The sequence below is a fragment of the Eschrichtius robustus genome, chromosome 2, assembly GCF_028021215.1.
Source record: "Eschrichtius robustus isolate mEscRob2 chromosome 2, mEscRob2.pri, whole genome shotgun sequence".
Classification (NCBI taxonomy): Eukaryota; Metazoa; Chordata; class Mammalia; order Artiodactyla; family Eschrichtiidae; genus Eschrichtius; species Eschrichtius robustus.
Window position 1 is genome coordinate 154,420,691 of NC_090825.1, and position 26,871 is coordinate 154,447,561.

The following is a 26,871-nucleotide window of genomic DNA, read 5'->3' on the forward strand; positions in this document are numbered from 1 at the left end:
GTATAGCTTTCATATGTATGTTTTTAACATCTTTATTGGAGTATAATTGCTTTACAATGTTGTGTTAGTCTCTGCTGTATAACAGTGCCTCAGCCGTACGTATATATATATCCCCATATCCCCTCCTTTTTGCGTCTCCCTCCCACCCTCCCTATCCCACCCCTCTAGGTGGTCACAAAGCCCCGAGCTGATCTCCCTGTGCTATTTGGCTGCTTCCCACTAGCTATCTATTTTACATTTGGTAGTGTATATATGTCCATGCCACTCTCTCACTTCGTCCCAGCTTACCCTTCCCCCTCCCCATGTCCCTAAACAGAATTTTAAGAAGTTAGCCAAGATAAAATGAGAAACTGATTTAGACTTAGGTCCCAAATTTACAGCTTCAATGATTTAGGAAAATTCCTTGACAGCTATACTGAGCCTCAGTTTTCACATTTGTAAAAGGGTGAGGATTAAAAAAACTGATACTTCTGGAAAGGCCTGTCATTCTGATTGGATATTTTTAAAATGTTAACTGAAATTTAAATGTATAAATTATAAAAAGAAGATGACAAAAAGGCCTATTGTCATTTTATTACCCTGGTGGTCCACTGATAGGAGAAGGGGCTTCTCTAAGTAGTTTACTTCATCCTGATTTCTGGACACTCCCTTCTTTAACCTGCTTTTGGAGGCAGCGGGTGACATTCTGGCAAGTTTTATTCAATTTCTTTATGCCTTGATTTTAGGAAAGAAGAATAGTAGCTGTGCTGAGCTCTGCCAGGTCAGATAGAATTTTGGAGTATTCTCTTTCTCTCTCTTGTAGACAGCCACTGTCATTTGGTAAGCCATAAGCCTTCCTTTGCTTTGACTGTGGTTAGTGTGTTTGCTGGATTTCTAAAATATATTTTTAGTGTTTACTTGTTTAGATTGAAAAGATTGGGCTATATTTTTAGAAGTTTACCCCTTCTTTTTGGAAGGCCTTTTAAGTTGTGTTATTGCATGCAAGAGAGCTAACGAAATTCTGGACTCCATATTTTCGTTTTTACCTTTTTTTTTTCTCAGACTTTGAACCAACAATGGCTAAGAATGAAAGGAACTCAGACCCAAATATTTTTTCCCTTGTAAAGCACAGAGAATATGGGAAAAAATTAAATTGGGAAATTGTTTTGCTCCTCTTCCTCCTCCTTGTTGGTCAGTTACCTTAGTCGTCCACCTCACTTTGTATTTCTAGCCTGGCTTCAGAAAGACCTGAATTTGATGAACTACACACTGTTGGAGTAGTAGATTGCTAGAAGGAACCACGATCCAGACAACCTTAAATGGCGGCTTCATGGAATATATTCAAGAAGAATGGTCCAGCCAATTTCCTCACTTCCATTGTGAAAGGAGTTCCCTATTCCTAAGAAAATGGACCTATGTCCGACTGACACAGAAGATGGAGATTTATCCCAGTGTATTTATATATGTATATATATTAAAATTATATATATATGTATATATTTATATATATATAATGCCTAATGGAAATATCTCAGATGGTCTATGTTGTGTTTTTTCTTTAATTTTACTTATAAAATTGTGACCATTTTTTAACTCAAAAGAGGAGAACCTTAAAAATTAATTAAAAAGACATTCTCAGTAGTCTAAGGTTCAGAGTGACTTGGCAGAGAAAATTGCTGAATGGTTAGGTAACAGTGCTGGTATGCTTGGCTATTGTAACACTTTACATTTGAGTTTCTCTTCCTTGGAATTACAAGAACTATATGACTCAAGAGAAAGATTGATAATTAGGAATATTCTGCTTGCTTTTTATATAGCCGAATGAAGAACATTTTGATTAATTATTTGGAGGTCATAGGAAGGAACCTTCATGATCTAACTTTTGAACAAGTAGTGTTGCAACACAAAGCTATGACTTCAAAAAGGAAATTTGAAATGACCTATTTCTTTTGGTATCTCAATCCAGATATCTGTCAGTAAAATGAGTCACTTTTCAGTCAAATGGGTGATCAGCAATATAGTTTTTTATTGGGAAGCTGAAAGACACCATTGCCAAACAGAGCATCTGCAGTGTTAACATCTATATTTGAGCATCTTTCGTTTTCCCAAGGGGTGCAGGTGAGAAGAAGGAAGGCAGAGAAATGCACTTGAATAAAGCTTTTCAAGATGGATAGAACAGAGAGCATTCCCAGAGGCAGGTCAAGTTCAACCCAAGAACAACTCTCTCAGTGCTTTCACAACTAGTTAACTCAGCTCTCAAATCAGTAACTCAGCTCTCAAATCAGTGCTGAAATCAAGCAGAAGGTTGTTAATATTGATACGGTTAACATACATCAAATAGGATTACTGAATTTTCTGAATCCAAAAGTTCTCCACAGTGTTGACATTTCCTCACTGAACTCCCAGGATTGTTTGGTTTCAAAGGCTGTTGGGCTCAAGACGCATTTTGTTTTAAATAATCCTTCATAAAAAGTTCAGCTTTCAGTCTAATATGATTGAAACCCAGCTTGAGTGTGTTTTATAATGCACTGAGCTGGAAAGACTATGGGCATTGAATTATTCAAAACATGGTAGGCAAAGGAGTGATATGTGGGGAGGAGGTGATCAAAGAAATCAGTGAGACTTGATATGTCATGTTATCTCATTTTATTTAGCTTTTAGAACTCTTCCAAATATTAGAGGAAAAAATCAATATCAATTTTCACCTGTCACGTTCCACACTTCAATTATTAATGAATGTCAAATTTGACCACAGTTTTCTGTACCACCTGCTCTGCAATAATATTTCTGAGCCTTTATTTAAAATGTAAAATTGTCATTGAATTTCCAAATATGATTCTGCAGTGGCTAATTCAGCTTGTTTTATTAATAAGCAAGTTCTGATGAGTAATAGTAATTTAATACGCCTGCATGTAAGGTTAAAGTGTAAATTATTGCTGCCGAAGGTGATGAGATATGACTGCGATGTGGTGGTAGGGCACTCACCTTCCTGAACGAACCCTGCAAGCACACAGTTCTTGGGAGAAACCAGTACTTCATAGAGTAGCAAATCTGATATTATTTTGCATGTCTCCTGTAGCAGTGGAATGCACACACACACACACAAACATGATCATGGGTGAAAAAACACACATGCGCACCTTAGATGCTTGCACTAATTTCTGAATATAGTTCTCCGGAAAGAAAAAGCTTTACTGATGATTTGTATTTTTATAGTTTATTACTTTATCCATACTAAAACACTTCAGGAAATCACTTCCTGTTTTGTTGTCCATGGAATCCTTTCAATTTTGAGATGCGAAATAGAAATCGAAATAATGATTATAGTCCTTGGCCATGAAAGACTTAAGTTACAGAGAGCCCGGTGACTGGAGGTCAGAGCTGCCACGGAATTATTCCCTGCTCCGGAGACCATTAGAATATCACTGTGTACCCACTTAAGGATAGAATGCTGCTATTGAGAAACTAGCTCTCTTTTATTTATGCTAAAAGGAGAGAACAGTAGGGGACCTTGGCTGTGTGAGTGTATGAAACTTTCTCTGTTTTGTACAATAAGCAAAAACTATACATGAAATAGCCTCGGGCCTTTTGTCTTTTGTACCCAGCTCTTTCCTGTATTGCTCCTGATCAATTACACTTAAATCAACAAGAGTTGCTTGAACATTTTGACAGTAATGTTCCCCATACCCTGAAGCATTTTTAAAGGGTTACTGAGATAAAGCTATTTCAAAAAATACTCCCTCCAAATGTTTTCAGGGTGGCATCAATGAAAGTAACTTAGAGGAAGAAAACTCCACCTTGAGTTCCTGGCCTACCACTCTAAGGCCAGGCAAGCATAAACCTTCATAGCAAAACCTAAGTTTGCTCACACTTGAGAATTTGGTTTCCATGGTCTTATATGAAAAGTATATGGAGACTTTAATTCCCTATAAGCCCTTTCCAAAGAGTAAATATAGTTCATCATTCATAAGAGATGATGAAAATTACAATTTTGTTGAATAGGTGGAATATATATTATATATAATATATATATTTTTAATATATATATAAAATATATATAGTTACTATTCAGAGTCCTAAAACATGGATTTTTCTTACTTACCAAGAAGGAACGGTAACTTGATCTCTAAACACAATAAAGCACCTGGTCATAGCAGAATCATAACAAATATTTGATATCAGAATGAATTCACTGTTCAGGTGTAAAGAGGGAATACCTTCAGCTTTCCTCTTTCTTGTACCCCGTTATTGCATCCTGGACAGAGGGGATTTTTCTTGATTTTAATCTAAAAGAGAAATGTTCACTTTTGTTAAGATGGAAATTGAAAACCTCAGTAGGCAGAGGCACTGTTTTTATTTGGCTGAATTCCTGTTTCTAGTGATAATTCAAGGTGTAATAGGGTTTTCTCTGCCACTGCAAAATCTGAAAATGATAAGCATCTCACCAGAGTTTCAGGACGGCCCGTTACCTATTCTGTGGAAAGGATATTCAAAGTACCATGCTTCATCAGTGTCTTCTTTGACTTATTCATCAATGGACAACTACTGAGTTAAGACAGTGTCTTATCCTTGCTTCAAAAAAACAAAAACAAAAAAAACCCACAAACAAAAAAACTGTTAACGATGAAAACTTATTATGCCAGGCCTTAGTATGGCCTGACTTGGAAATTTAGTTTCAGAGGCTTTTGTGAATATACCAAGGAAAGAGGACCTAGGCGTATCTTATTCCCACAGGCTGCCAATAAATATTTGCTTAATGGAAAAAAAATTAATATATAGTATAGGAGAGAACCTGACAGATGCTTAACATTATTGAGTGATAGCAATGCCCAAACTCATCTGTGATCAAACACTATGAAAGTATCCTCCTAAGGATAAACTGATTACAAATAAGAAGTGAAAATTCAATTATGGAGATACTTTCAGTTTCAGCTCTGATATGCAAAAAGCTTGGAAGTTGTCACTGTATCTTGTCCTTACAAGATAATGCTGTACAAAATGAAAATCAATGACTTTTCTCAGACATGATTAATAAAACATGTAACTATGAAAGAATTTTAAAACTGTAATTATGTATGTGTATATATGTGTCTCTGAAAAATCTGTGTCAAAGAAAACTGAGGCTATCAGTATAAACTCATTTAACTTCTATCTCTTCTTACCTTTATTTCCTCCCAAACTTACCAGTATCCATCCAACTCGAAGGATACAAGTGATTTTTACATACTGTGCAAGGTTTTTTTCTTATTTCTATGTCCATGTTTCCCCAGTTCTCTAAATTATTATCTACATCTTCAGGATCTCCTTCATCGGTTCCTTCATTTCAACATATAAAATATAAGTCCTTCTCATTCTAAAAAGTTCTTTTTTGCTAATTATTTTCTCTTTTCATCCAAACTCCTTCAGAGTAGCCTATTCCCACTGTCTTCACTAGCCCCGCCTGGCCCCCACAGGCAGCCCTACACCCTCAATTTATCGCCATCTGGCTTTCTTGTCCACCACTTCACTGAACTGCTCTAAGGTCACTGGGGACCTAACTGCCCAAATCCAATGGACACTTACATTCTCTGAAGGATGACACTGTCATCTACTTCCTCCTTCTTGAAACTCTATCACCTCTCTCCTTCCCAGAATTCTTTCTCTGCTTATTACTTAAACGTTGTCAGTACTCACAATTCTCTGAAATCTCATCCATTTTCATGATTTTAATGACTGCTAAGTGCTGATGACATTGAAATTTTTATCCTTCCATGTCTTCACGTGCAGGTCCAGTTATCTACCAGTTTGTCTCCCGAATTCTACAGGTGCTTTAAAATTCTACATGTCCAGAACTAAAGTCTTTTCCCCAATTCAGTTCTTTATCCCCTATTTCCAAACTCAATGATACCACCACCCAACCTTAGTCACACAGATGGGGGTTCAGCCTCCGCCTCCTACTTCTTCCTTACTTCCCAAGATCAAGTCTTGCTTGTAATTTCCTAAATACAATTAGAACTTATTTCCTCCCTTCATCTATACCTTATTTCAGACCCCTTTCTTCTTGCTATTACCTGGTCTAGAAGTTACCAAATTGCTGTTTGCTGGAACCAGTTGTTAGACACTTCTATTAAAAAAGGACTCTAGAGTCAAATAGCTTTGAGGATGGCTGTGTACCATACGCCTGCTGTGACGATCCAGAATGAACATTAGCCGACAGCAGCCCCGAGAAGCTGTGCAGTAAAGAAACCTGATTAACTTTACTTAAGCCAGGTTCTCCCTTCTGCCGGCCTATAAACCTTTCAGTAGGGACAGGAGAGGAGGTGGCAGCATGAAAGTCCCACTCGAAAATAAAAAACACTGCTCCTCAGAAGAGTGGGGCATAATTGTCTCCAGGCGTCTTCAGATTCCTCATCCATACTGACGTCAGTGGTCTAAAATGCCACCTGAACTTGTCCTTTCCATTCTTAGCTATTTTCTGAGGAAACCAGCTCCACGCACGTGGATGGCTAAGACCCACTCTCCTCCTCCTCGCTGCCTCCTTTAGGGGCGCTTGCAACTGCCTGGTGACATTGCACTGATGCGCCAGAGCCTGTGCCTGTGGCTCCATAACACACCCCTCGCACAGTCACGGCTCTGGACTTCCGCTGTCCTCTCTGCCTTGAGTGTCCTTGCCTTTCACCGGCTGACTCACCAGTTTTTCACGAGTCCTTTAAGACTTAGCTTAGGGACTGCCTCTTTCGATGACTTTTCTTTGCCTCACAGCTCCCCCTCTTCTTCCACAAACACTGATGAAACGCCCTGAATATGTCCGTCACAGCAGCATGTCACGTGCAGGATGAGACATCTGCTGTGTGTCTTCCCCTCTCACTCCACTGCTAAAGGGCCAACGCTACATCTTGCTCATTGTTTCGCTCCTCTAACACTCAATCCATGACTAATGAACTAACTAGTACTGTAGTAGCCCTCTTAGTAACAATCAGGCAGGAACTTCTAGAAGAAATCTGACACTCCAGCTCTTCTCTGATCTCACCTTTCAGTCTGAATGAACTAAAGACTTATCTGTACATGTTTTACCAGAGAGACATAATTTAATCCAGAGATGTGTCATCACATACTCTTACATACTCTGCCGTTTAAAAATTCGGCTCACGATGGGGGAAGGAGACAGGTGTGCTTTCTGATAGCCCCACTCTTTTGCACCTCTAGTGCTCACTGGCTTCTCTCTCGGTGCCTTCCTTAAACACTTCCTCTCTTAACAAGGAAACAGGATAACAAAGTAATTAAGAGCCTGGGTTCTGCCTATCTGTGAAACAGAAACATAACCAAGGACATAGAGAATAGACTGGTGGTTGCCAAGGGGGAGGGGGTGGGAGAGGGTTGGATTGGGAGTTTGGGATTAGCAGATGCAAACTGGTGTATATACAGGATGGATAAACAGAAAGGTCCTACATGGGACTTCCCTGGTGGTGCAGTGGTTAAGAATACGCCTGCCAATGCATGGGACACGGGTTCGAGCCCTGGTCCGGGAAGATCCCACATGCCAGAGAGCAACTAAGCCTGATGCCACAACTACTGAAGTCCATGCACCTAGAGCCCGTGCTCTGCAACACGAGAAGCCACCACATTGAGAAGCCTGCGCACCGCAACTAGAGAAAGCCCGCGTGCAGCAACGAAGGCCCAACGCAGCCAAAAATAAAAAAATAAATAAATACATTTATTTTAAAAAAAGTGGATGTATTTTAAAAAAACCAAAAAGGTCCTACTGTAGAGCACAGGGAACTATATTCTATATTCTGTGATAAACCGTAATGGAAAAGAATATGAAAAAGAATGTATATAAATGTATAACTGAGTCACTTTCCTGTACAGCAGTAATTAACACACACTGTAATTCAACTATACGTCAATAAAAAATAAAATTAAAAAAAATTGCCATAAAAATTATCACATAAGGGGGACTTCCCTGGTGGTCCAGTGGTTAAGACTTCGCCTTCCAATGGAGGGGGTGAGAGTTTGATCCCTGGTTGGGGAGCTAAGATCCCACATGCCTTGTGGCCATAAACCAAAATATAAACCAGAAGCAATACTGTAACAAATGCAATAAACACTTTAAAAATGGTCGACATCAAAAAAATCTTTAAAGAAAATAATCACATAAATCAGAAACAAATGAAACATAATAAAGTCTGTACATTTAAAAAAAAAAGAGCATGGGTTCGGGTCAAATCGCAGCTTACCACTTACTTATAGCTGTGTAATTCTTGGCAACTCACATAATGTCTCCTCCGACCCCTCATCTATAAAATGGGGATGGTAATAGTTCCCAATCTCATAGCGTTGCTGTAATCCATAAACACGGTTAAGTGCCTTGGTAAATGTTTGAGGCTCTCTGGTTATTGTGAATTAAAATATGTCAATGGCTTCTGGCCATGTGATTTATAATAGTTTGACATTTAACCAAATGGTAAAACTATTCCATTTATTATTCCCATCTCTTTTTACCCCTTACCCTGTTTTGTTGTTTATGTTTGCTCCCACCACAGAGTGCTAGTTCCAGGAGAGTAAAGGCTTTATTTTGTTCACTGCTGAAAGCAATGGCACCCAGAAAAGTACTGTACATATGAAGACCTCAGAAAACACTAGCTGAATGAATGGTGCAAAGTGTCACAAGGAAAAATACACCAAAACTTTCATTATAATAAAAAAGTATAGATAAATCTTTCTCTAATGGCTTCCAGTCAAGTAATTGAAAACATCATATGCTATAATAAAAACATAAGTAGTTTATTAAAATTTGAAGGCAAAAACATAATTTTAAAAGATTTAGTCCTATGTTAGGCGTGATAGAGTATGGATGCTTTCTTAAAATTCACAATCAGATCCAAGAGTATCACTTTCAGAATGTTCTAGTAGACTGAGTTTACTTTTAGTTGCCTTTGATGAAACAGTCACTATTCTACTCTCTTTCTTAACAGAAATGTGTTTTTTCAAAGACTCACTTTTAATTGCTTTATTAACCAAAGAATTCTTTTGCCCAATTCCTTTGCTTTTCTGCTTTACAGGTGAGTCAGAGCAGGAATGCAGGTCCTTCCCAGGTTGTTTCTTAGCAGAGTATTTTTTGGTTTATTCACCTGCTTTGCTCATTTTCTCTGAAGAAGACCTGCTATTTCTAGATAATTCCTCTTCTTTTCTTTGACTTCCAGTTCCAGAAATGACGTCTGCTGAAGGGAGAACATGTTCTAGCAATGAAATCTTCAAAAGACTCCTGCTGCTGCTCTGTGACTGGGACCCCCAGGTTGTCTTTGGAAGTTTCTAAGGCCTCCTGAGTAGAGACTAGGACATGGAAGGAGTCGAGAGGCAAAGGAAGCCCAGCATCACCTGTAATTTTCTGAAACTGGAGGGAAAGCCAAAAGACAAGACAAAAATTCAGTGATGAACAAAGCCAACCATTAAAAAGTAGAGTTCAAAACATCAATGTTATTCTGTGATCTTAGTATTAACACAGTAATTGATTATTCAGAAGATTTCAGAGCCAGTTTTTTTCTAATTATATCTTGCCAAGTGATTCTCAACTTAACCTAGCTATATCCAAGGCTATGTCTGCTACATTTTCAGACTTTGGTGATTGGGGTAGTTATTACCCATTTCCTTTCCCTCACTAAAAATGAAACCCTACTCTGTAAGAAAATTAATTTCTTTTCTATCCTCCAGGCACATGTAAACAGTATATAGTTTGTGACCAGACTGTGTTCTCAAGCTGTCAGTTCCCAAGACCAGTCTGAGATTGGCTGAGGTGGGTGAAGGGGGCTCCAAGTAATGCTAGAGGAAAAGCTGACATGTTTCCCCTCCCATTCCCATGACCAGGTGAGTCACTATAATATCTTACGTATTAGCTATGTCAAGATTACTTATTTTAAAAATTCTGTCAATACGTGTACCTTCATTAGTGTTCCTTCATTGTAAGCTGACTGCATACAAATAGAAACCTAGATAAAATATGAATAGAATAGACATTTATACAATTTAAAATTTGGAATATTTTCTGTAATGTTTTCTTTCTTCATTAAGGAGAGTTTGCTTTAACTCATAAATTTTCTAAAGAACTTCCAGTTTTCTTATGTACAACAATACAGTATCATGAAATGGGCCCACATTTACTAATCTCAGATTTGGAGAGGACTCCACAGTCCTCTAGCTCCCGAGCATGTGAACTATTAGAGACCGACCATTATTATTTTCTCTCTGACTTGGTCATTTCCTTTTTTTTTTTTTTTTTTTTTAATGTCTGAAACATTTATATTAACATATTTCCATACATATTTCCATACAAATACAAATATAAGATTTTTAGAAATTTCATGTAATGTCTGAAACATTTATATTAACATATTTCCATACATATTTCCATACAAATACAAATATAAGATTTTTAGAAATTTCATGTAATGTCTGAAACATTTATATTAACATATTTCCATACAAAACAAAACAAAAAATGGACGGACAGAACCCTAGGACAAATGGTGAAAGCAAAGATATACAGACAAAATCTCACACAGAAGCATACACGTACACACTCACAAAAAGAGGAAAAGGGGAAAAAATAATATATCTTGCTCCCAAAGTCCACCTCTGCAATTTGGGATGATTTGTTGTCTATTCAGGTATTCCACAGATGCAGGGTACATCAAGTTGATTGTGAAACTTTAATCTGCTGCTTCTGAGGCTACTGGGAGAAATTTCCCTTTCTCTTCTTTGCTCGCACAGCTCCCGGGGTTCAGCTTTGGATGTGGCCCCACCTCTGCGTGTAGGTCGCCTGAGGGCATCCGTTCTTCACTCACACAGGACAGGGTTAAAGGAGCCGCTGTTTTGGGGGCTCTATGCCAAACAACTAGCAAGACAGGAACATAGCCCCATCCGTTAGCAGAGAGGCTGCCTAAAATCAAAATAAGGCCACAGACACCCCAAAACACACCACCAGACGTGGACCTGCCCACCAGAAAGACAAGACCCAGCCCCATCCACCAGAACACAGGCACTAGTCCCCTCCACCAGGAAGCCTACACAACCCACTGAACCAACCTTAGCCACTAGGGACAGACACCAAAAACAACAGGAACTACGAACCTGCAGCCTGCAAAAAGGAGACCCCAAACACAGTAAGATAAGCAAAATGAGAAGACAGAAAACACACAGAAGATGAAGGAGCAAGGTAAAAACACACCAGACCTAACAAATGAAGAGGAAATAGGCAGTCTACCTGAAAAAGAATTCAGAATAATGATAGTAAAGATGATCCAAAATCTTGGAAATAGAATAGACAAAATGCAAGAAACATTTAACAAGGACCTAGAAGAACTAAAGAGGAATCAAACAACGATGAACAACACAATAAATGAAATTTAAAATACTCTACAAGGGATCAATAGCAGAATAACTGAGGCAGAAGAATGGATAAGTGACCTGGAAGATAAAATAGTGGAAATAACTACTGCAGAGCAGAATAAAGAAAAAAGAATGAAAAGAACTGAGGACAGTCTCAGAGACCTCTGGGACAACATTAAATGCACCAGCATTCGAATTATAGGGGTCCCAGAAGAAGAAGAGAAAAAGAAAGGGACTGAGAAAATATTTGAAGAGATTATAGTTGAAAACTTCCCTAATATGGGAAAGGAAATAGTTAATCAAGTCCAGGAAGCACAGAGAGCCCCATACAGGATAAATCCAAGGAGAAACATGCCAAGACACATATTAATCAAACTATCAAAAATTAAATATAAAGAAAACATATTAAAAGCAGCAAGGGAAAAACAACAAATAACACACCAGGGAATCTCCATAAGGTTAACAGCTGCTCTTACAGCAGAAACTCTGCAAGCCAGAAGGGAGTGGCAGGACATATTTAAAGTGATGAAGGAGAAAAACCTACAACCAAGATTACTCTACCCAGCAAGGATCTCATTCAGATTTGATGGAGAAATTAAAACCCTTACAGACAAGCAAAAGCTGAGAGAGTTCAGCACCACCAAACCAGCTTTACAACAAATGCTAAAAGAACTTCTCTAGGCAAGAAACACAAGAGAAGGAAAACACCTACAATAACAAACCCAAAACACTTAAGAAAATGGGAATAGGAACATACATATCAATAATTACCTTAAATGTAAATGGATTAAACGCTCCCACCAAAAGACACAGACTGGCTGAATGGATACAGAAACAACACCCATATATATGCTGTCTACAAGAGACCCACTTCAGACCTAGGGACACATACAGACTGCAAGTGAGGGGATGGAAAAAGATATTCCATGCAAGTGGAAATCAAAAGAAAGTTGGAGCAGCAATTCTCATATCAGACAAAATAGCCTTTAAAATAAAGACTGTTACAGGAGACAAACAAGGACACTACATAATGATCAAGGGATTGATCCAAGAAGAAGATTTAACAATTGTTAATATTTACGCACCCAACATAGGAGCACCTCAATACATAAGGCAAATACTAACAGCCATAAAAGGGGCAATTGACAGTAACACAATCATAGTAGGGGACCTTAACACCCCACTTTCACCAATGGACAGATCATCCAAAATGAAAATAAATAAGGGAACTCAAGCTTTAAATGATACATTAAACAAGATGAACTTAATTGATATTTATAGGACATTCCATCCAAAAACAACAGAATACACATTTTTCTCAAGTGCTCATGGAACATTCTCCAGGATAGATCTTATCTTGGGTCACAAATCAAGCCTTGGTAAATTTAAGAATATTGAAATCATATTCAAGTAAATTTTCCGACCACAGCGCTATGAGACTAGATATCAATTACAGGAAAAGATCGGTAAAAAATACAAACACATGGAGGCTAAACAATACACTACTTAATAACGAAGTGATCACAGAAGAAACCAAAGGGGAAATCAAAAAATACCTAGAAACAAATGACAATGGAGCCACAACGACCCAAAACCTATGGGATGCAGCAAAAGCAGTTCTAAGAGGGAAGTTTATAGCAATACAATCCTACCTTAAGAAACAAGAAATATCTCAAATAAACAACCTAACCTTGCACCTAAAGCAATTAGAGAAAGAAGAACAAAAAAACCCCAAAGTTAGTAGAAGAAATCATAAAGATCAGATCAGAAATAAATGAAAAAGAAATGAAGGAAACGATAGCAAAGATCAATAAAACTAAAAGCTGGTTCTTTGAGAAGATAAACAAAATTGATAAACCATTAGCCAGACTCATCAAGAAAAAAAGGGAGAAGACTCAAATCAATAGAATTAGAAATGAAAAAGGAGAAGTAACAACTGACACTGCAGAAATACAAACGATCATGAGAGTTTACCACAAGCAACTCTATGCCAATAAAATGGACAACCTGGAAGAAATGGACAAATTCTTAGAAATGCACAACCTGCCGAGACTGAACCAGGAAGAAATACAAAATATGAACAGACCAATCACAAGCACTGAAATTGAAACTGATTAAAAATCTTCCAACAAACAAAAGCCCAGGACCAGATGGCTTCACAGGTGAATTCTAACAAACATTTAGAGAAGAGCTAACACCTATCCTTCTCGAACTCTTCCAAAATATTGCAGAGGGAGGAACACTCCCCAACTCATTCTATGAGGCCACCATCACCCTGATACCAAAACCAGACAAAGATGTCACAAAGAAAGAAAACTACAGGCCAATATCACTGATGAACATAGATGCAAAAATCCTCAACAAAATACTAGCAAACAGAATCCAACAGCACATTAAAAGGATCATACACCATGATCAAGTGGGGTTTATTCCAGGAATGCAAGGATTCTTCAATATACGCAAATCAATCAACGTGATACACCATATTAACAAACTGAAGGAGAAAAACCATATGATCATCTCAATCGATGCAGAGAAAGCTTTCGACAAAATTCAACAGCATTTATCATAAAAGCCCTGCAGAAAGTAAGCATAGAGGGAACTTTCCTCAACATAATAAAGGCCCTATATGACAAACCCACAGCCAACATCGTCCTCAATGGTGAAAAACTGAAACCATTTCCACTAAGATCATGAACAAGACAAGGTTGCCCACTCACACCACCATTATTCAATATACTTTTGGAAGTTTTAGCCACAGCAATCAGAGAAGAAAAAGAAATAAAAGGAATCCAAATCAGAAAAGAAGGAAAGCTGTCATTGTTTGTAGATGACACGATACTATACATAGCGAATCCTAAAGATGCTACCAGAAAACTACTAGAGCTAATCAATGAATTTGGTAAAGTAGCAGGATACAAAATTAATGCAGAGAAATCTCTTGCATTCCTGTACACTAATGATGAAAAATCTGAAAGTGAAATTAAGAAAACAACCCCATTTACCATTGCAACAAAAAGAATAAAATATCTAGGAATAAACTTACCTAAGGAGACAGAAGACCTGTAAGCAGAAAATTATAAGACACTGATGAAAGAAATTAAAGATGATACAAATAGATGGAGAGATATACCATGTTCTTGGATTGGAAGAATCAACATTGTGAAAATGACTCTACTACCCAAAGCAATCTACAGATTCAAGGCAGTCCCTATCAAATTACCAATGGCATTTCTTACAGAACTAGAACAAAAAATCTTAATATTTGTATGGAGACACAAAAGACCCCAAATAGCCAAAGCAGTCATGAGGGGAAAAAACAGAGCTGGAGGAATCAGACTCTCTGACTTCAGACTATACTAGAAAGCTACAGTAATCAAGACAGTATGGTACTGGCACAAAAACAGAAATATAGATCAATGGAACAGGAAAGAAAGCCCAGAGATAAACCCACGCACATATGGTCACCTTATCTTTGATAAAGGAGGCAAGCATATACGGTGGAGAAAAGACAGCCTCTTCAATAAGTGGTGCTGGGAAAACTGGACAGGTACATGTAAAAGTATGAAATTAGAACACTCCCTAACACCATACACAAAAATAAACTCAAAATGGATTAAAGACCTAAATGTAAGGCCAGACACTATCAAACTCTTAGAGGAAAACAGAGGCAGAACACTCTATGACATAAATCACAGCAACATCCTTTTTGACCCAGCTCCTAGAGAAATGGAAATAAAAACAAAAATTAACAAATGGGACCTAATGAAACTTAAAAGCTTTTGCACAGCAAAGGAAACCATAAACAAGACAAAAAGACAACCCTCAGAATGGGAGAAAATATTTGCAAATGAAGCAACTGACAAAGGATTAATCTGCAAGATTTACAAGCAGCTCATGCAGCTCAATAACAAAAAAACAAACAACCCAATCCAAAAATGGGCAGAAGACCTAAAAAGACATTTCTCCAAAGAAGATATACAGATTGCCGACAAACACATGAAAGAATGCTCAACATCATTAATCATTAGAGAAATGCAACTCAAAACTACAATGAGATATCATCTCACACCGGTCAGAATGGCCATCATCAAAAAATCTAGAAACAATAAATGCTGGAGAGGGTGTGGAGAGAAGGGAACACTCTTGCACTGTTGGTGGGAATGTATATTGATACAGCCATTATGGAGAACAGTACGGAGTTTCCTTAAAAAACTAAAAATAGAAATACCATACGACCCAGCAATCCCACTACTGGGCATATACCCTGAGAAAACCATAATTCAAAAAGAGTCATGTACAAAAATGTTCACTGCAGCTCTATTTACAATAGACAGGACATGGAAGCAATCTAAGTGTCCATCATCGGATGAATGGATAAAGATGTGGCACATATATACAATGGAATATTACTCAGCCATAAAAAGAAACGAATTGGAGTTATTTGTAGTGAGGTGGATGGAGTTAGAGTCTGTCATACAGAGTGAAGTAAGTCAGAAAGAGAAAAACAAAAACAGTATGGTAACACGTATATATGTAATCTAAGGGAAAAAAAAAAAGGTCATGAAGAACCTAGTGGCAAGACGGGAATAAAGACACAGACCTACTAGAGAATGGACTTGAGGATATGGGGAGGGGGAAGGGTAAGATGTGACAAAGTGAGAGAGTGGCATGGACATATATACACTACCAACCGTAAAGTAGATAGCCAGTGGGAAGCAACTGCATAGCACAGGGAGGTCAGCTCTGTGCTTTGTGACCACCTAGAGGGGTGGGATAGGGAGGGTGGGAGGGAGGGAGATGCAAGAGGGAAGAGATATGGGAACATATGTATATGTATAACTGATTCACTTTGTTATAAAGCAGAAACTAACACACCATTGTAAAGCAATTATACTCCAATAAATATGTTAAAAAATTAAAAATTAAAAAACTACAATGAGATATCATCTCACACCAGTCAGAATGGCCATCATCAAAAAATCTAGAAACAATAAATGCTGGAGAGGGTGTGGAGAGAAGGGAACACTCTTGCACTGTTGGTGGAAATGTAAATTGATACAGCCACTATGGAGAACAGTATGGAGGTTCCTTAAAAAACTAAAAATAGAACTACCATACGACCCAGCAATCCCACTACTGGGCATATACCCTGAGAAAACCATAATTCAAAAAGTGTCATGTACCAAAATGTTCATTGCAGCTCTATTTACAATAGCCAGGACATGGAAGAAATCTAAGTGTCCATCATCGGATGAATGGATAAAGAAGATGTGGCACATATATACAATGGAATATTACTCAGCCATAAAAAGAAACGAAATGGAGGTATTTGTAGTGAGGTGGATGGAGTTAGAGTCTGTCATACAGAGTGAAGTAAGTCAGAAAGAGAAAAACAAATATAGTATGCTAACACATATATATGGAATCTAAGGGAAAAAAAAAAAAAGAGGTCATGAAGAACCTAGGGGCAAGACGGGAATAAAGACACAGACCTACTAGAGAATGGACTTGAGGATATGGGGAGGGGGAAGGGTAAGCTGTGATAAAGTGAGAGAGTGGCATGGACACATATACACTACCAAGTGTAAAATAGATAGCTAGTGGGAAGCAACTGCATAGCACAGGGAGATCAGCTCAGTGCTTTGTGACCACCTAGAGGGGTGGGATAGGGAGGGTGGGAGGGAGGGAGATGCAAGAGGGAAGAGATATGGGAACATATGTATATGTATAACTGATTCACTTTGTTATACAGTAGAAACTAACACACCATTGTAAAGCAATTATACTCCAATAAAGATGTTAAAAAAAAAAAAGGAATGATTTCAGTGAGCCCAGACTCTCGCATCTTCCCATACATAGAAAAGCGCTAAATTCCTTAACTTGAGATACAGTAAGTCCCTGCAAACGACCCTTCAAGTTTCGAACTTTCAAAGATGCAAATGAGCGTTCCATCAACGTTAGGTGTGAGTGAAACTGCAGCTTGCTCTCCACCTCCTATTGCTGAGGATCCTTCAGCTCTACCATCTCCCACCTCCTCTCCCTCCTCCAGTCAGTAACTCTTTTTGCCTGTTCACTCGATGCCAGCCCCTGTATGCCAGCTGTTGTACTGTACTACTGTACTTTTCAAGGTACTGTACTGTAAGATTAAAAATGTTTCATTTATTCTTTGTTTTTTTATGTATTATTTGTGTGAAAAGTATTATAAACCTATTACAGTACAGTACTATTATAGCCGATTGTGTTAGTTGGATACCTAGACTAACTTTGTTGGACTTACAAACAAGTTGGACTGATAAACGTGCTCTCAGAATCAGAACTCATTCTTACGTACGGGACTTACTGTACCTAGTTTTCTTTTATTAACAGTAATCTTTTGTTCCTACTACCTGCCCCTTGTTGCAAAACTCCTATATATCCTAGCTCCCCGCCTCGCCTCCTCAGAGCAGTTTTCTCAGGGTTACTTGAAATGCTGCCTCCCGGACTTGAAGTCCTCAGTATGTCCACTGAAGAAAACACAACTCTCAATTTTCAGGCTGTGAATATTTTTTTTCAGTTGACAATACCTTACCCCTTCTATAACTGTTATGGTAACCTACTGTGTTAGGTGGGTCCCTACCCTAGGTTTGATTGACAACACATTACTGCCAAGAACGTATGAAAGAGTTTATTACTTCCATAATGGAAGTGTCTGGGGAGGGCAGGGAAGGCCTCTTAAGTAGGTGGGAAGTGCCTTGACAGAACAAGGAAAGGAGCCTGGCCTGAGTTTTTTGGTTTTTGTTTTTTAAATTTTTATTGGAATATAGTTGATTTACAATGTGTGTTAGTTTCTGCTGTACAGTAAAGTGAATCAATTATACATAAATATATATCCACTCTTTTTTAGATTCTTTTCCCATATTGGTCATTACAGAGTCCTGAGTAGGGTTCCCTGTGCTATATAGTAGGTCCCTATTAGTTATCTATTTTATTTAATTTAAAAAAAATTTTTGGCCGCACCACACAGCACATGGGATCTTAGTTCCCAGACCAGGGATTGAACCTGTGCCTCCTGCATTGGAAGTGGAGAGTCTTCACCACTGGACCACCAGGGAAGTCCCCCTATTTTATATATGTTAGTGTGTATATGTCAATCCCAATCTCCCAATTTAACCTTCCCCACCCCCCTTTCCCCCCAGTAACTGTGTTTGTTTTTCACATCTGTGACTCTATTTCTGTTTTATAAATAAGTTCATTTGTGCCATTTTTTTAGATTCCACATATAAGCGATATAATATATTTGTCTTTCTCTTTCTGACTTACTTCACTCAGTATGAGAATCTCTAGGTCCATCCATGTTGCTGCAAATTTTGGCCTGAGGTTTTTTGTTTGTTTGTTTGTTTGTCTGAATTGAGATTAGGAGGTGGGCTAGTGTGAGATTTTGCACACAAAGGCAGGGGCTACCAAGGATTTAATCTCTTACCAGCACCAAAGAAGTAAGCACCCAGGGCTTCTTGTCATCTTGTACCGATGTGGGGCACCAGGAGAAGGAAGGATGAGGCTTTAAAAGTTGTCAGCAGTCAAACATTAAAAAATGGAGTCAGACTTCTAGATTCTCATCTGGCATGTAAAGAGCTTAGAAGGTGACATTCCTATAATCCTCACCAGAAAAAAGCAAACAAACTTAAAATTAACGACTCGGATCTATCAAACCATTAATCACAGGGCCGACTGCTGTCTCCAAAATTGGAGAGACAGTAAAATAGAAATTTTGAAATATGCCCACAATATTCTGCTCTTAACAATGCCTGTCCTCAAAAGATTCTGTTTTACCAGTGCCTAACTGACATGGTGGGAGGGTGAACTAGGAGATAGATGGGCCCCCTGGGCCAGACAGCTGGTGTTTGTCAAGTGGAGCAAAACTGAAGTTTTGTCCTCAGCCAGACAAGAATGATGCCCGTTTCCCTTCCTCCACTGATATGGAGGGAATGAACTGGCAGTGGGGAATTTGTTGCGGCAAAAATAGAAATGGAGTTTTTCCTCTCCTGAGAACAAGGAAAGTAAAGGGAACAGTGATCAGCCTAGAGAAGAAACCAACAGGCCTGAAAGAGTTAATCACTCCTAGCTATATTTTAACTGTTACTAATCTGTAGTGTCTGTAACTAGATTCATCCTTCACAAAGCTAACCTATCACTACCTGACACTATGTGAATTACATCCTGCACCTATCACCCCCTAACTCTGTGTGATGTAAATTACATCCTGCACCTGGTGTTTAAGCTCCCTGCACTCCCTTGTAACAAGTCACCCCTTGTCGCTTTTTGCATTTCAGAAAGAAGGTCACAGGCCAATAAGCCAGAGACAAACAGGCCCAGTTACCGGGTCGGGCCGCCTGACGCCAGATGTGACTGTTTTGAAATAATGCAAGAAGAAGAAAAATGCAAGACCGTCATGACTTCGATCCTTATCATACACCCCCGGACTTCGAGCCCCACCTATAAGATCTCCTCTGATTCCTCGGGAAGTGAGGGCACAGTTCTTGAGGCGCTAGCCTGCTGTGTTTTCCCCTTTGCCTGGCAAAGAATTAAAAGCTATCTTTCTTTTCCTCCAAAAACTCTGTCTCCATATTCCTGTTCAGGATCAGTGCACAGAGAGCCAAGGTTTTTTTGGCAACAGGGGAAATTGCTAACTTGAGTCTCCTCTAGCCTTTCTGCTTGACCTAAGTTGAGGGAGAGAGGGACCTCAGAAAGAGTTGTGAGGTTGAGAGTTTTGTTTTGTTTTGTTTAAACCCCAACAGCAAACACGTGGTGTGTTTTCCGAAACCACTTCACCAGCTCTCCAATTCCAACTGGGTGTCTTACAACTCAATTCTACCACTAACCAAAATTAACACCAGATTCCACAGTTGAAGGGCCCAGTCCTGTTGTTGGGGGAACCTCTGACCATAACTGCCCACCCTGGCCAGACACGATAGTAACCACTTGCAATGAGTTATCTTACAACAGGAGGTTCTGGTAAGGAATGCAGAACTAACAAGCTACCACCAACCGTAAGAATTCGGGAAAGGTCAAAAGGAGAGAAGAGATGCCAGTCCATATATCTTACCAACCTCCCAGAATCCTTCTCACTGGAATCCATCTTGGCTGAGCGATGGGCGTGCCACCAGGAAGGACCCTGAGTCAGAATGATCGGCCAGAGACAACCCAGAAACGAACCCCATTACTATAAAACGTGAGACTTTGAGCTATGTGGCAGAGCAGTTCTTCTGGGTTCCCTTACCCTGCTGCTCTCCACCTGGGCTCCCCTTCCCAATGAAATCTCTCACTTTGTCAGCATGTGTGTCTCCTTGGACAATTCATTTCTGAGTGTTAGACAGGAGCCCATTCTCAGGCCCTGGAAGGGGTTACCCTTCCTGCAACACCACAAGACTGCCCCCATGTCAGATGCCAGCTGCAAATGCAAGGCCCAGGCCACACACATTTCTGGATGGCTGACTACAAATTCAGAAGTTCCCTATAACCCCTCATGTTTGTTCATTTGATAGAACGACTATTAGAACTAAGAAAAATGCTTTACTTATTATTATCAGTTTATTTTAAAAGATACAAGTCAGGCACAGCCAAATGGAAAGGGTGCACAGGGCAAAGTAGGGGAACAGGGGTAGGAAGGTTCCATGCCCTCTCCTGGCATGACAGCCTCCCAGCACAGTGATGTGTTCACCAACCCAGATATCTCTGAATCCCAAAGTTTAGGGGTTTTGATGGAGTTTTCAACACTGGGGGCTTGAGGGTGGGCTGGGCTGGAAGTTCTAAGCCTCTAATCATAGCTTGTTCTTCCTGGTAACCATCCCCCATCATGAAATCATCTATGGGTCTGGAAACAGTTGCCTCATTAGAATGTAAGATGCTACTATCACATGGGAAATTCCAAGGGCTTTAGGAGGTCTTTGCTAAGAACCATGGACAAAGACCAAATATCTTTCTTATACCATAGAAGGTCACAGTCTATGGTCACATACTGAGACCCAATCATGGGACTATAAAACATTTCCTTTCCACCCTCAATGTACCACCACATCAAGAAGACACCTAATAACAGTATAAAACACTGACAGAACTGTATGTTTCAGAACTTATTTACAAGTCTCTATAGTACTCCTAAAGATGACGTGGGAGACAAAAGCAAGGACACCTGAAGATATTTTAGCCTCTGACAGCCACAGCAAATAATAAACAACTCCAAACCCTAGTCAGATAAACCTAAAATCTCATACTACAGGCCTAAAAACCTCAGTTCCTTTTCACGGTACGTCATGTCTGGTATTCAACAAAAGATTAAAAGGCACAATAAAAGACTTAAAAAACACATCTCCTAAAAAAATAACCAAAAAAAGGAGGGGAAAAAAAGAGAGAGAAAAAAAAAACCCCAACACATCTCTGGGATTAGGACAAGCAAAAGAACCTGATTCAGATGTAGCAGATATATGCTGGAATTATCAGACCAGTCATTTAAAGCAACCATGATTCATATGCTAAGTGCTCTAATGGAAATAATGGATGACCTGCAAGAACAGATAGGTAACATGTGCAGAGCTGGAAACTCTAAAAAAGAACCAAAGGGAAAGCAAAGAAATTTTTACGAAAACAAAAGAACAGAACAAAAATAAAGAATTCCTTTTTGGGGGGGACCTGACCATTACAGTGGAAATGTGTGAGAAAAAAGAATCAGCAACCTTGAGGAGCCATCACTAGAACTTTCTGAACTGAAATGCAAAGATAAGAAAAGGGTAAAAAGAACAGAAATCCAAGAGCTTTGGGACAATTAAAAAAGGTGTAACATATACAAAATGGGAATACATGAAGCAGAAGAAATAAACAGGATACGTAAAACAATGATGAGTGAGATTTTCCCCCAGATTAATAATGGATACCAAAATAGAGATGTAGGCAGCTCAGAGGTCACCAAACAGGATAAAAACCCTAAAAATGCACACCTAGAAATATATATTCAAACTCAAGAAAAATCAAAAACAAAAAAAGTCTTGAAATGTCAGGGAAAAAAAAACCTTAGTTACAGAGAAACAAGGATAAGAAGTAAATTGGACTTTTCTTTTCAGAAACCATGCAAGCAGGAAGAGAGTTTTGTGAAACACAGTGTGTTGAAAGAGAAACCACCCAACTAGAATTTTGTGTCAAGCAAAATTATCTTTCAAGTGAGGGAGAAATAAAGACTTCCAAAAAAATTGAGGGAATTTGTCACCAATACCCCTGCTTTGCAAGAAATGTTAAAAGAAATTCATCAGGAAGAAGGTAAATGATAAAGGTTAAGTGTTAGAGAAGGAACAAATGAAGGTAATAATTAAATTGTTTGTTTTTGTTATTCTTAATTAATCTGACATAACATTTTGTTGAAAATAATAATAGCAGCAACATATTCAGTAATTATAGCTTTTGGATGAGTGAAATGAATGACAGAAATGTTACAAGGGGCAAGGGAGAGAATTTGCATCCAGTGAAATGTTATGGTATTACTTCAGAGAGGAGTTGGGTTAGTTGTAAATGTATACTACAAACTCAAGGGCAATGACTAAAAATGTAAAAAAAAAAAAAAAAAAAGTTACAATGATATGCTAAGAGAAGAGAAAAAATGGAATCAAGTAAAATGTCCCCTAAAAGGTAGAGAAGACAGAAGAAAAGTGGAAGACAAAAGAGAAACAAAGAACAAGGGCAACAAATAAAAAATGGTAAAAATATGGTAGATATTAATCGAGCTATATCAATAATCACTTTAAACATCAGTGGTCTAAATACAATAAGTGAAACAAAAAAAAAACCTGTCACAGTGGATTAAAAAACAAAACAAAACTAAACTGGGCTTCCCTGGTGGCACAGTGGTTAAGAATCCACCTGCCAATGCAGGGGACATAGGTTCGACCCCTGGTCCGGGAAGATCCTACATGTCATGGAGCAACTAAGCCCGTGCGCCACAACTACTGAGCCTGCGCTCTAGAGCCCGCGAGCCACAACTACTGAAGTCCGCGTGCCCTAGAGCCCGTGCTCCGCAACAAGAGAAGCAACCGCAATGAGAAGCTCACGCACCGCAATGAAGAGCAGCCCCCACTCGCCACAACTAGAGAAAGCCCGCGTGCAGCAAAGACCCAACGCAGCCAAAAATTAATTAATTAATTTAAAAAAAAAAAAAAAGAATACCAAGGGGGTCAGCATGGATGAGTGGCTAGAAGGCTGGTACCAGGAAGTCATGAGGACTCACACCAACCAGGGCTTGGAAATCCAAAAGAGGGCTGCAGACCCTACTAATTGCTCGCTAAATGCATCAGGAGCCTTGCACACCAGCTGCTTGGGATACTCTGCCTGCAGACACTTCCAACTGGCCCATGGGCACACCCAGTGCTCCATATACATCAACCCACACCCTATGTCTGGCTCCTCACATGACCCCCAGATGAGGAGCACAAGACTGCACAGTAAACACACACCTGTAGCTCATAAGCACACACATATAGCCGGCTTGACTAGGTGGGATTGGGAAGACATACAAACGTGAGCATTTCAGGGGAAGCAAACACAGCACCCAGCCTGGATGTGAGGGATCAGGGAAAGGCATAGAATCTTAAGAATTCTGTCCAAAAGAGGGAACAAGAGGCATGAAGTGGGCATCCACAGAAAAAGCCTGAGAGAAGCTCAGAATATCCATCTGGGTTGAATGGTGAAGGTGTTTCTCTCCCAAAGCCAGTCAGTAAAAACTGGAAGAGGTGACTGTTTCTTCAAATGCAAAGACAGCAACACAACACTTCGTGGAAAATGAAGAAGGAAAAAAAAATGAAGATTGTAAGGCATTCTGCTAGCTCAACAAGAAAAGGCACAACATGGACATATATACACTACCAAATGTAAAATAGATAGCTAGTGGGAAGCAGCCGCATAGCACAGGGAGATCGGCCCTGTGCTTTGTGACCGCCTGGCGGGGTGGGATGGGAAGGGTGGGAGGGAGGGAGACACAAGAGGGAAGAGATATGGGAATATATGTATATGTATAACTGATTCACTTTGTTATAAAGCAGAAACTAACATCATTGTAAAGCAATTATACTCCAATAAAGATGTGAAAAAAAAAAAGAAGAAGAAAAGCCACAAGTATCTATTGATTCCAGAAAATAATGATGCTGGTTATTATTTCCATGGGAAGAAACTGTTTTGTAAACAATCATACTTGAGCACTTCTGCTCTGCAAGCCTAAGCCCTGGAATTGTTGATACATTCGAAAGCACCCAAAAGTAAGCAATAGACTTCAGAAACACCCGCTAAGGGCAGGAAAAAAGGGAAACAAATTTTAACACAGGCAATGTACTAATGTTATATTTTACTTTTCTGAAATTCACCTTTCTTTAGTTTACAGTTACTGTAAAACGGTGACTAAAAAGTGAATAAAACTTTTTAGGGTGACAAACCCATGGAGGAGCAGGAACATTTCTCAAGGGGTAGCTACACCCAAGGGCTTCCCATAGGATACGGATGTCTGTGCCCAGGAAAGACTCTGGGGGGAGACACCCAAGGATTTCATACAGCCTAGTTACAGGTGGTTATTCTCTGCTTTCCTCTCGTGGTAAAGTATCCACAAACCAAAAACTACACCTTTAAACATGAGCCATTCATTGGCTGTGGGAAAATGACAAAATTCCACATCCCCCTCTGCCAAAGAGTAGCTGTGGGACCTTGTGTAAGAATTTAACTTCTTGGATCCTTCAATGTTTGCTTCTAAAAAGTGAGCTTAATATTTATTAGGTGTTAGGATTAAATGAGATCTGTGTAAGGTGTATGCACAGTCCCTGATATATGGTGAGCATTAAATAATTTTTATTTCCATTAATAATACTACTGATTTTATTACTAAATAAATGAACGCATAAATTTTCCGCCCTGGAAAAAAAAAATACCGCGTCTGTTTGACATGCACCACGGAGGACAAATATTTGATAATGATGCTGTGAATTAGAGACACAGTTGGCTTTGGGAAGGCGGGGAGGGACCTGGAATTTATGGATTTAATGCCAGCCCTAGGAAGAGCTAGGCTAGGGCGACAGGTTCGTGGATTTGAGACTCTGCTTCCCCAAACATTTGGAAAACTCCGGAGAAAACGGGTCCTCTTGGGGAGAAAGGTGGCACTGGGGTCCCCACAGACTAAAGCTCCACCCACACTTAAAGACCAGACACAGAGTCTGAAGACTCTACCCGAGGTCAATGCACAATCTGAGGAGAGACGGGTTGCGGGCGCAGAGCTGCCCAGAGAGGCTCCGGGACCAAAGTCACCACGCACAGTGATGGGACAGGACGCCCGAAGTCTCGGCTGCTGGCCCAGCCCCCGCGCTGAGAGCTGGAGGGGGCTTAGGTCTGAGCTGAGCCCCGGGCGGACTTAGGTCTGCAGACTCCGGAGTTGACCGCAGCAGGGTTCGGGTCCCACAGTGGCAGGTTCCGACTCAACCCCTCCTCCCTGTCCTGGGACACCTGGCCCCTCAACTCACCATTTCCTGGCTTCTGGGGTCCCCCTGGGGTCCTCCCTTCCACTCCTGCCGCCTCTTCAGTTCACAGCATCATATACGCTGCAGAGAGACACCCGGGAACCGGGAGAACAGATGAAACGCAACACTGAGCGCCTCCAGGAGCCCCTATGTGGTCGGCTAAGTGTTGCCCCACCCACCTTCCCGTGCTGCGCCCCTGATTGGACAATTCATGAGAACCCACTCCCTCTCCCTGAGTGACAGCAGGGCAGAAGGTCACGTGGTTGAACATAATGCGTTTCAGCCAGTGGGCTGGAACTTGCCCCCTCCAGGGAAGTTTGCTTTTAAACAAGACTTTTTCATAGGTGTTCCTAACCAATATTATGCATAATCACACAGTGAAAGCCACAGGGCTTATGGGAAAAATGGGATTGGGTGGGGTTCAACACTCAAAACTTGTCACTGACATTGAAAAAGAAAAGGAATCTAATAAAACAGCATCTTACCTATACTGAATGGTTAAGAAATACAAAAGCACTACAAGAAACAGAGCACTTTACCTTGAAAGAGGCCTGTCCTTTGCTTGTAGAAGTGATCATTAGAAGTATTGACACTTGTGAGTTATAATGAAGAGGTGGAAGGAGAGTTACCTAAAATCACACAGAAAGTCAGAACCCAGATGGATATGGGGATCCTTCATAACACCTGAGAGGCACTGAATGAGCTGGCAGTGTCTTGAGCTGTGCGCATGTGTTCTGTGTATTTCTGAGCAGCTAGGTTCACCTGGGTGCAGTTTTCTGCAGTTAACTCCAGTTTCTCTCGTGTGCCTTGCAGATGAAATTGCACATAAGCAAACATAAAATTTACATTATGTTCAAATTGTTTCCAAATTTATCTATACCCAGAAAAATATCATGTTTTCAAAAAAGCATTATAGCAGAACTGACTGCATGTAGATGTAGATATAATTTTTTTCTGAACCATTTGAAAGTTGAAAATATCATGACACTTCACCATTAAATATATCAGCATG

At 39.7% G+C, this 26,871-nt stretch overlaps 1 protein-coding gene and 1 long non-coding RNA gene across 3 annotated transcripts in view; both read left to right on the forward strand.

Annotated features, from left to right (window-relative positions):
* The window catches only part of LOC137759785 (uncharacterized), a 63,462-nt gene extending 54,049 nt beyond the window's left edge, over nt 1-9,413 (forward strand). The window contains exon 4 of one of the 2 annotated variants that reach the window (XR_011073196.1): nt 9,162-9,413. This is a non-coding gene — a long non-coding RNA (uncharacterized lncRNA). Of the gene's footprint in view, nt 1-1,210; nt 1,426-9,161 lie in introns of those variants that run through there. The other variant, XR_011073198.1, reaches the window with a different exon arrangement.
* LOC137759783 (ELKS/Rab6-interacting/CAST family member 1-like) overlaps nt 1-26,871 on the forward strand; it is a 901,087-nt gene that overhangs the window by 402,046 nt on the left and 472,170 nt on the right. The window contains 1 exon segment of the mRNA XM_068536391.1: nt 11,305-11,416. Within this exon segment, the coding sequence (XP_068392492.1) occupies nt 11,305-11,416 (112 nt within the window).